This window comes from Clytia hemisphaerica, unplaced genomic scaffold (assembly GCF_902728285.1).
Source record: "Clytia hemisphaerica strain Z4C2 unplaced genomic scaffold, Clytia hemisphaerica genome assembly, whole genome shotgun sequence".
Classification (NCBI taxonomy): Eukaryota; Metazoa; Cnidaria; class Hydrozoa; order Leptothecata; family Clytiidae; genus Clytia; species Clytia hemisphaerica.
Genome location: NW_027103748.1, coordinates 832,848 through 843,519, shown reverse-complemented (window position 1 = coordinate 843,519; position 10,672 = coordinate 832,848). Strand labels below are relative to the sequence as shown.

Here is a 10,672-nt window from a genome sequence, read left to right as displayed (position 1 = left end):
AATATTCGAGTTGTTCGAATCGAACTTTCGCACGTGCTGTAGAATGTCAACTGTTGTAGGGTCAGTTTGAAAGAATCAGGCAAATTGAAGAAATGGATCGTATAGAAGAGTTGAATTTCTTATTTTCTCTGCTCGACAGTGAAAAGGTAAGTCTCATTTGCTTCAACTATTTCTCACTCTAATAACATAACAAAAATGGTACCCAAAGCTTTGCTGTTTACAGCTGGGGAATCATGATGGTTGTTAAGCGTTAAGAAGATGTATTAATCTACAACTTGTAAGTAGCTGTAAAAACTCTGTTCTGCTGTTTGCAGTCAGTCAGGCACATCCTGGCAAATGAACGGGGTGAGCATTTGCATGGGGTATTCATCACCCAGTGTAAATGAGATAGGACGTCTCAGGCTAAAAGCGTGAAAATGAATAAAAATGAACTTCAAACTGAAAAAGGGAAAAAAGGAAGAAAACTGGGAACTTTATTTTTTCATTAAAAGTTTCTTCAATCTTCGAAGACAAAATTGACCCATGGAAAAAAAATTTCATCTATGCAGTTCTTTGAAATGAAGCAAAATATTTCCAACCTGGTTCAATTAAACTGGGTATTCGGCGCTATTTACGTCACTTTCGTTTTCGACCCCGTTCATTTGCCAATGGTCGCAAGTGAAAAATACCCCGTTCATTTGCCAGGATGTGCCTGACTGGCAGTACAAGAAGTCCTCCCCATACATAGTATTAATATCCAGGCCCTCCTTTTTCATGAGATCACAATGCCATTTTTATTTGATGTTTACCCCAGCTCTTTTTACTATCAATTTCTATGGTTATGCCAGTCTAGAAATGATGAGAAGTCCACACCGAATTTTTATTTGTTTAAATTGCAGCCAACGCCAAAAAAGTTCCACTCGTGGAACAGCAAGTGGATGTGGGCCTACAGGGCTTACACTTCTGCTCCTTACCTTACGCCAATACGCCAAAAGGAATTTTACAGCCTCACGTCAAATATATTTGGTGGACTGTGCATAATTTCCAGACTGGTGGTTATTCCAGACCCTCCAACTCAATACAATTGATAGGTTTTTCCAATCGATGGATTGGATATCGATTGGTTCCGATAATCGATAGACAATCGATAATAAGGATTTTGAGGGAGGCTTGATTACCTATTGATTGATCGATTGGTCATTGATTGGCTTGTTAATGATCGATTGATTATCGATTGACTCTTTAAATGATCGATTACACTGTAGAACAGATTACCAATCGTTCGCCAATCGATGATAATTATCAATCGATGATCAATCGATCAACAATCGATAGGTTGACCAATCGATAATCAGGATTTTAAAGAAGGCTCGATTACCTATCGACCAGACTCGATCATTCGAACTAATCGAACTGATTTTCTAATCCAACTAATCAAACTTAATCGAACTAATCGAATGATTAAAGTTGGATTAGTCGAACTAATCGAACTTTCAGATTTTCTCCAAAATTGTGAGTGTTCGATTAAGTTCTATTAGTCCGATTAGATTCGACTATGTTCGACTAGTTCGATTCAGATTAAGTTTGATTAGTTCGAATTAATGGAAGGACCTATCAAACTAATCCAACTAGTCGAACTTAATCGAACTAATCGCCAGACGACTTATCGAACTAATCAAACTCAAATTTAACCAAAAATTGTGAGTGTTCGATTAGGTTCGATTGACTCGACTAATCGAACTCTAATCGTTCGATTAGGTTCGATCAAGTTCGATTAGTTCGATTAGAAAATCAGTTCGATTACAAGTTCGAATGATCGAGTCTGGTATCGATTATCAGAAGCAATCGATATCCAATCCATCGATAGGTTATCGATTGGAAAAAGTTATCGATTGTATCAAGTGGGAGAGTCTGGGTAAATGGGGGTGGACGACACTGAATTTCCGAGGTTGAAATGATTTTGTAAATCTGGAATTTCCAAGACATTTTCTTAAAAATGAAGGGAAAACGCGTAATTTTCCAAGGCATTTTCTTAAAAATGAGATAAAATGATGGAATTTCCAATACCTGTTAAAAAAATCCAGTCAATTTCCGAGTATATTTTGAATTTCACATCGAAGTTCTGAGGCTTTATTTTTTACAAAAAACCGTGTCGTCCACAGGGGGTAAACAGAAAATTTCTGGAATAGCTCAATCAGGATTAATTACCTAGGCTCAATTACGTACCTATCAATTGATTGATGGTCATTGATTGACTCTTAAATGATCAATTGGTTATCGGTTACTGCAGTACAGACTAACAATCAATAGCCATTCGATGATGATATCTATGATATTCATTCTTTAGGAGACTTCTTCTTCTTCATTCTTTTGGAGTTTGCCCTTGAACCTGTTAAGTGCGACTTGAATAAAATTAGATCGGCAGGTCTGGGTGATAAAATGGGTGGTTGTGAAATTGATTCTATCGTCTGAATTGTGTGCATTTTCAGCCAATCCAAAGCACTGAAAATCAAAAAGTTTCTCCGTCGGGCCCAACTATAGTGGGCCCTCCTTTACCACAACTAAATTTTTATTTGACGTCAACTAGATCAGACGCTTTTGCAACGCTCTTCGAAAAAATGGCTGAAAACAAATAAAAACATTAAAATTCATGAAAATAACATCAAAATGGATAAAGATCAGCCTTTCGAAGCAGCCTCGCCACCTCAAGCTTGCACGCCGTCAAGATGTACTGAAGACGAAGACCTGGATCGCTTAACATGCAAAAAATGTAAAAGATCAGTTCATTATGAGTGCACACAGTTACCCCTGTATCAACTACAAATATTCGTGACATCCTACAACGATCATTACTTATGTTCAAACTGCGTACGAATAACGAAAAACCTAAGAAATAAAGTGGGAAAAAACACTCAACATATGATGCAAAATGAACTTAAAAAGAAAGACGACGTCATACAAAAACTGAACAATGAGGTCAACACCAACACCAAAATCCGTGATTCCATCAAAAATGACTTAAAAACTTTTCTGGCAGGGAAACTACAAGAGATGGAGGAAAAGACAAGAAGCATGATAAAGGAGGAAATAAAGCACACCGCAGAAATAATGACGGAAACATCAAAGAAAACATACGCCGAGATTACCAAGAAACAAAAAGAAGACTTAAAATCTGCCGAAGAACAAAAACGGAAGGAAGAAAGTGAAAAGAGAGACATAGAATCTAGAAAACTAAATATGATCGTTCACGGGTTTCTCGAATATTCAGGCCCAGATAAGGAAGATGAAGAAAATGGGAAAAAATATGACAAATTTCGGTTCCGAGAACTCCTAGATGACATCAATGTTCCAGAGGTCAATGTTACTCACCACAGATTAGGAGACAGAAAAACTAAGAATGGCCGTCCTCTGAAAGTCACCCTGCAAAGTCAACATGACAAAGATCTTATCATGAAGAATTTACACATGCTAAAAGAAACTTGTTTCTTTCAGGTAAGTATAACGGAAGATTTCACAATCAACGAACGGAAAAAGATCAAGGAGATGCACGAACAAGCAAAGAAACTCAACAAGAACAATAACAATAAAGGATTCAACTGGCGCGTAAGAGGAAGCCCAAGAACAAAACTACGCCTCGTTAAAAAATTACAAAACCAAACAAAAATATCTTCAAATTACAAACCAAAATGCTCTACAGAAGAAATCGTCAGCGATTGGGCATTGACAGATGACGATGAATGATTCATTTTGTAAAATAGGCAGTCGAACTCTATTAGCTTTCAAGCTAGTACAGATTTGTACACATTTTTCGACTTTAAAGAATATATACATTAACATTAACAACTATAAGGAAAGTATCTGCTTGAAGAATGCCTTTGAGATTATGTTGAAATCAAGGGCAAGGGATTGAGAAGACTGATTTGTTAGCTAGAAAGATTTCAAGGTCTTCGTGATTTTGTTAAAGAAAACGTTTTAGGGGTAATTTGTGCATTTTAAGGGGGTTGAAAATTCAGCACTGGCCAATCAAAAATTCAAGCTTTCTCCTAATGTCGACAGATTTCCTTGAAATCCTTAAAAACTAGCAAAGATCAACCACAAAACTCTAGAAACCCTTGAAAATCTGGGGTGGAAATCCCTTGAAACCCTTGAAAATTAGTCAAAAATGACCCTTGAAACCCTTGAATTTGTTGAAAAAAAAGTGCTGGCCACCATGTAATCGAATAATTCAATTACCGAAGTCATCAAATTTAAAATTGAAGCTAATCAAAGCAATTATTTTTCAATTAATCAAACTCATCGAGGACTAATCGAAGCTAATTGAGATCTGAAAAAGTTCGATAGATTTATAAACTTTAATTACCATTGATCTTCTTTGATTACCTTTGATTAATTTGATCGAAGTTATCAAAACTATTCAAACCTCAATCGAAACTAATCGAAGACTAATCGGATTCATTTAAACTATCGAACTAATTTGAGTTTATAACATTTATTTTTAAAAAAGGGGGACCCACCCCCTATTTTGGTATCAATACCAACCGAGGATAACTCTTTTTTCTAAAAAATAGGGGGACCCACCCCCACCAATACCAACTTGACTTTTCAAAATTTTAAAGGAAAAAAAGACACCACCACCCGGCTATGGGTCTGGTATCTGGATGTTGACCCCCCCTGATTTATCTTGATATAACAATTTTAAGAAAATTATATTCTATTGGAAAAACTTTGACCTTTTTTGTCAAATTTTATTTTTGGGTGGCAAGCCCCCTCTGCACCCTATGTGGGAAAATTTGCAGCATTATTGTGTGCTACTTCAATAGAAATGTTAGCGTACCAATTTGAACAAACTCATAAGGGGGAAGGAAAATTTTCTGGGGGGAACCAACCTGGAGGAAACTACAGATAAGATTTGAAAGCCAGTTATTTACCATCTAGAGTTGCGAAGGCAGTGTATACAATTTCACTACAATTTCACTGGAAATTGATTTCATTAGCATAAAAAGCTTTCATTTTTCCCTTGTACAGGAAAGGGTATGCGATGTTTGTTAGGTTTTTTAGGCTCTTATATTATGCAAATAAATGCATAGGAATAGAAATGGATCAAAAATGGTCCAGTAAGGCTAAAAAATATAGCCTAGAAGTCTGTCAACCCCTCTCAAATCAAAATATTCGATTAAATCGACTTGTTCGTCCGAACTTTAAATCGTGGAAAATGTTAAAATAACCGGAATTCTCAATATATTTTGTGAGAGATTGTAGTTTTACACTTTCTTCCCCCACGTCATACTCTTAGGTGCCAAATAAATGGGGGGTTGGAATAAACGAGAGTTTGGAAAATTTTTAACAAGCGCGGGTCGTTCATTTGGCACCTAAGAGTCAGTGCTGAAGAATATTCATATTTAGCAAAAGTCTGAGCTATTGGATGGATTTGGTTTTTTTGGCATGAAAGAGAGTCAATTTTCGCAGTGCAGTAGCAGAAAGCTGGGAGTTAAGGGGAGGTGTGATAATCAGACTTTATTAAACAGGGTTTTCAGCCTTATGACCCCAGGAATTAAATGTTGATGTAGTAAAGATAGAATAAATCTTTTTTTGGAATTGGAAAGGCAATTAACCCAAGTCCATTTTTGTTTTACTTTCAGTATCACCGTATGCCTTATGGCCCATTGGTTCATTACATTACACCAGAGCTTGATGACAAATTGGACCTTAGGCATTTGCGTGAAGCTTTTGCCGTTGACAATCATCAGGATAGTATCACACTACAGGCTCAAGCAAGAGACTACCATATTGATCAACCACTTATTGTAGTAAATGAGTTTGATGACATAATTTATGAACAGTGCAAAGAAATTTTGGATGGTATTACTGGTGATATCCCAGCATGTCTAGTTAATGTTTTCCTGGATGAAGGAAAGAAATCTGTAAGTATTTTTTAATTCTTAGATAAAAGTAAACAGGGTTTTGAAACCACAATTTTTGGGCAACATAATTACCACTTTTGCAGAACAAGTTGATTTTAGAGATATTTAGTCGCTAATTTCATAAGTCATTGTCATTTTCAATGAAAATCAGTATTTAGCTTCTTCTATGTGCAAAGTCATTTAGTCGTTAGTTGTTTAGTTCTCTTTTATGTCTTTTCCAATTACTTGTAAAATAAATAAATTATTCTTCTTTTTCCTGGTAGTTGTTCAATAAAGCAAAGTATCCATGCAGAAGTCAAACGGAGGAGTCAAGTAATGCCCCTGATGGTTTTGAAGCTACGCAAAATGACGACATTGTAAGTTGGAGGTGTATATTATATAGAAGTAGAAAATATTGGTTTTGCTGTCCTCTAAGCAAAACTACTTGAAACTTGCTGACCCAATTAAAAATCAATTTTTGTTCCAAGAGGCAATATCATACTGAAAAATTCCTGGATCAATAAAGCTTTTTTCACATGTACGTAAAATTTTACTTAAAGTCTTAGGAAACCCCTTTCGTAGAGGAGCTTACGAAGAGTTTTGCTCCTCCGGACCATGCTGATGGCCGCTGTTCACATGTACGTTTGGTTACTTTGTGAAGGCATGTTTTCATTCGTAAAGCCCTCTAAAAATGACGTCATCGAAACATTCGATTCAGTTTTCGAATCTTTTCACGTTCGAAATGTATCATTCAGTTAGGAACATTTTGCGAGTTCCTGTACGTGGCAGCAATCAAAAAAATCAAAGCGACACTCATAAAAAAATTATGTTCGTGTCATTTTTATTATTTTTTTGCGTAGACAATACAGCAAACATATTAAATATTAGCAAACTTTGCCTTTAATGGGCTGTAAAATTATTTTGCAACGGTAGATTTTTTTCCAACTATCAACAATTGTGGAACAATCCTATTTAAACAAAATTGACCAGCGGATTTTTTTATCTTTTCTTCTTCTTCATCTTCAATAAAGCACTCGTACTCGACTGAAATTAAGCACATAAGTTATTCTTATAAGTATTGATGTTCACGGAAAGCCTGTTTGCTGCGCGCTGCGATGGAGTACATGACGTAACTCGCGCGGCAAATAACTCGCCTTCTGTTGGATGGCAGTATGGGCGTTTTTGGCGTCACCACCCTCGAAACAGCGGGCGCCTTTATTTTCCCGCGATTCTGTCCGCCATTTTAAATGCAGTAAACACAATAGATTCAAAAGGGCATGCTGAACGTGGAAAATCGTTGGTTTTGATCTCCTGTTTGGAAAGTTGCAATGTTTTCGATCGGAAAGGATAAGAAACTTATGTTTACAAGTGTCATTTAATTTTTGCTGGATGAGAGCTTGGCAGGACTCTGGATGGTGATCTTAACTGTCATTTGAACGTTTTTTACTTCTTTTTTTCTTCTTTTTTACATAAGCCGCTTACGAAAAATTGCTTGTGATCGAAAATTTTTTAACCTAAGCAAATTTTTCATTAGCCCTTGCATAGATTTTTGAGCCTTACGTGAATGCTTAAGTGGAGTTTTTTCTCGTTACATGTACGAAGAATTTTCGTAACGTAAGAGAATGAATGAACACCAATTTTTTGTAAGGTCTTAAGTAAAATTTTACGTGCATGTGAAAACACCTTAAAAAAGAAATTTTCCAACCCAGTCAAGCAGTTGATTCATAACACTGCGACAGGTATCTGTCATATTGGAAAATTATTTTAGTAATTATATTAGTGCTCAAAAAGGGGTAAGCCACCCCATAAAACAGGTAATTTGTGGGGATTCTTCTAGATAAAGATTTCACTGTCCAGATATTGTTTTTGTATTTAGCAAAAATTTCAAATTTGTTACGAATTTTTCAAAAAAGGTTTTTTGGTTCCTACACCACTTTTGTCATAGTTCACATAGTAACAGCATGACCCCCCGACCATGCCACTGACCGATCCAACTCAGCCACTGACCAACTAAACCCAAATTTAAAAAGTTATACCTCAAAATTTAAGTTGGACTGGACTGTCCTCTTTCCGATAAAAGTATTTGTTTTGTTTTTGTGAATGTTATATTACTCAAATTTTCTTTTTTTTACAGGAGTCTTCCGAACCCTGTGATTTCTTTATGGACTCTTCAGTGTCGAATAACGGGATCTCACTGTCAAACACAGAAGGTGCCAACTTATTGCCAGATCCTGAAATTAATGAGGACATTGTTGTTGATAAGGTATATCAAAATACATTATTTTTTGTTTTTGTATAAAGCACAAGTTTCAACTTTTAAAATAATAAGAAAAAGATTTCTCTCTGGTACTTAGTAATTTGGGGGTCTAGAATAAGCATTTTCATTAGACTTTTCCTGATATTTCGCTGTTATACACAAAAACATTCTTTATAACAATGCCCACCATGAACCATGGTTCAATTGTCAATAAAACTGACTTTCTAAGCCAGAACTCTCTAAAAATCGCCGGAAAAGCCGATTTCGCTGGAAAAACAGTATTTCTTGAAATTCTCGAGCTGTACTTTACATTTTTTTTCATGAACGCTGATGCAAAATTCCAAAATACCAAAATTGTGACGAAGCCTGATTTTCAAAAAAACATTTTTTTACGGCCGAAAATGCCGGAAATCACCGTTTCTGCAGATTTTCATTGGATATTTTTCTTTATTATTACGTTGTTTTTTCACTCAAAAATGTTTTAAATAACAATATCAACCACCTTTCATGTTCAATTGTTAATAAAACTGATTTTTGCAGCCGAAACTTTCTAAAAATCACGGGAAATGACCCTTTTAAAGAGATTTTCATTTGACTGTTTCCCCCGCTGTTTCCTTATATATTCTGTTTTTTTTTCGGTCCCTGTATGTTTCTTATTTTACTTTTAATTTCCATTCTATATACATCATAAGCAATGTGCTTGTTGAATATTGAATAAATTTTTCTCTTTTTTTTGCGATTTCTATATGGGCCTTCCAGTGTTGAATAATGGGATTTCGCTGTCAAACGAGGAGATCACCAGCTTGTTGTTGAACCCTGAAATTAATGGAGAATTGATCTGTGATAAGGTATAGAAATACGTGATTTATGTTTTAGGGGGTTTTATGATTTTATCATGATTTGAAATTATCATTAGGGAAGGGTTATCAATCAGGATTTTTGAACTTTTAGGGGGTCAAGCCATTAAGGGGGTTACGATTTCATACAGAGAGGGTTTTGATGTAACTTTTTAGTAACCCCTAGAATAGTTTTGCCTATCTTGGTAGTTTTTTATGAATTTATTTACAACCATAATACTGTCATTGCACTTGCTCTTCCCTGAACAATCTACTCCCAGGTGCCCAATGGGTAGGGGGTTGAAACATTTTATCAAATTTCAATAAACGGAGGGGACCTAGTTGCCAGGCAGGGACTTGAAAATTGGGGATCTGGAAAACTCCGAGTTACGATGAATTGACATTTTATGACGTCATTTTCGTACAATTTTGACGTCATTGTGAAAATTTTAACTAGGTTGTTTTTCGAGCCTTTACGTTTTCGAGTTATTTGACATTTTTAACTCAGTTTCCACGATGACGTCCGGGGGTTGGAAAAAGTCGAAAAATTAACAAACGGGGTCCGTTTATTAGACACCTGAGAGTGTCTAAACTGGATAAAATTTTCACCGTGGTCGCATGAGTTTTCTTCAGGGGTTACTAAAACCTTTGCAAATTTTGTAGCTAAGGGGGATTATAATTTTTTTATAGGGGTTTCGAACCCTTCAGCTATATCAAGAAAATTTTAAGCAAGTCAGCCCAATCCAATTCAGTATTGGGCATCTATTCGCTAGCTTCTCATTTTTTTGCAGAAAGACAGATGACTAGGTTTTCTAAAAGATTATTCTCTATGTATTAAATATTGTCTAATTGTTGTATTTATAGGTTCCAACAAAATGTCAACGAAACATGAGCTTTATCGTCAATTTGCAGTCCGATATCAGCGCAGACGACAATGGCTCGTACATGAATGGTTACAGTCGACCAACATCTGTTACATTTAATGGCGACTCTTACATTATCTCCAAATATAACGGCACTTCGAACTCCTGCAAAACCTTTCATCGGAAAATCATAAGATTGCGAAAGGATGGTGGCGAAAATTACTTTCAATACTGCCTTTTGCAATACAATTTTGACGGGGAAGAAAGGAGCTTTACCGTGGCGTCTCACGGAAACGCCAAGAAAACAGGCTCTTACAAACAGACACAAAGCAGTGTAAGAAATATGGTGAAGACGACCGGAAAGTCGAACAAGCCTTCAGAGACGATGAGGAAGGTAAATAAAGAACTGGGCGGCACACTAAAAGCCACATCATCTGGCTCCTTACCAAGGAACAATTGTCAGGTCCGCAATCTAAACAGAGCAAACAAAGGAAAAACATCTAAAAAGGACACTCTTGCTATGATGATCGAAGAGTGCAAGAAAACAATGAAATCTAGTAGATACTTTATCCGCCGTGTCGAAGGGGCCCCTGAACGAATGTGTATTATCGGATCTGAAGCAGCATTTCAGGATTTAGACAGATATTGTTGTAAAATGCCTCAAGGGTTAAATTCAGTGTTAACAGTCGATCCGACATTCAATTTTGGTGATTTTTTTTTCTCTCCGATAACATACCAAAATCTAGCAGTGTTGAGGAAGTCTACAAACAAACCGAAGATTGATATGGGTCCAGCACTTATACACTACCGGAAGATGTTTTCTTCATATCATTACTT

General features: G+C 36.1%; 1 protein-coding gene across 1 annotated transcript; it reads left to right on the top strand.

The window, feature by feature from the left end:
- Positions 1–236: 236 nt before the first annotated feature.
- LOC136805440 (uncharacterized) lies at positions 237–8,706 on the top strand. The gene is made up of 5 exons (XM_067062022.1): positions 237–277; positions 5,619–5,900; positions 6,164–6,256; positions 8,014–8,142; positions 8,677–8,706. The coding sequence occupies exons 2-5, from the start codon at positions 5,628–5,630 to the stop codon at positions 8,704–8,706; spliced, it is 525 nt and encodes a 174-aa protein (XP_066918123.1). The 5' UTR covers positions 237–277; positions 5,619–5,627.
- The last annotated feature ends 1,966 nt before the right edge of the window (positions 8,707–10,672 follow it).

Bases quoted from the DNA above. Each gene is read 5' to 3' on its own strand.
- LOC136805440 (XM_067062022.1), top strand. From the start codon at position 5,628: ATGCCTTATGGCCCATTGGTTCATTACATTACACCAGAGCTTGATGAC. The intron at 5,901-6,163 runs GTAAGTATTTTT...TTTTCCTGGTAG, and splicing joins TGGATGAAGGAAAGAAATCT to TTGTTCAATAAAGCAAAGTA. The intron at 8,143-8,676 runs GTATATCAAAAT...TGATTTTTGCAG, and splicing joins AGGACATTGTTGTTGATAAG to CCGAAACTTTCTAAAAATCA.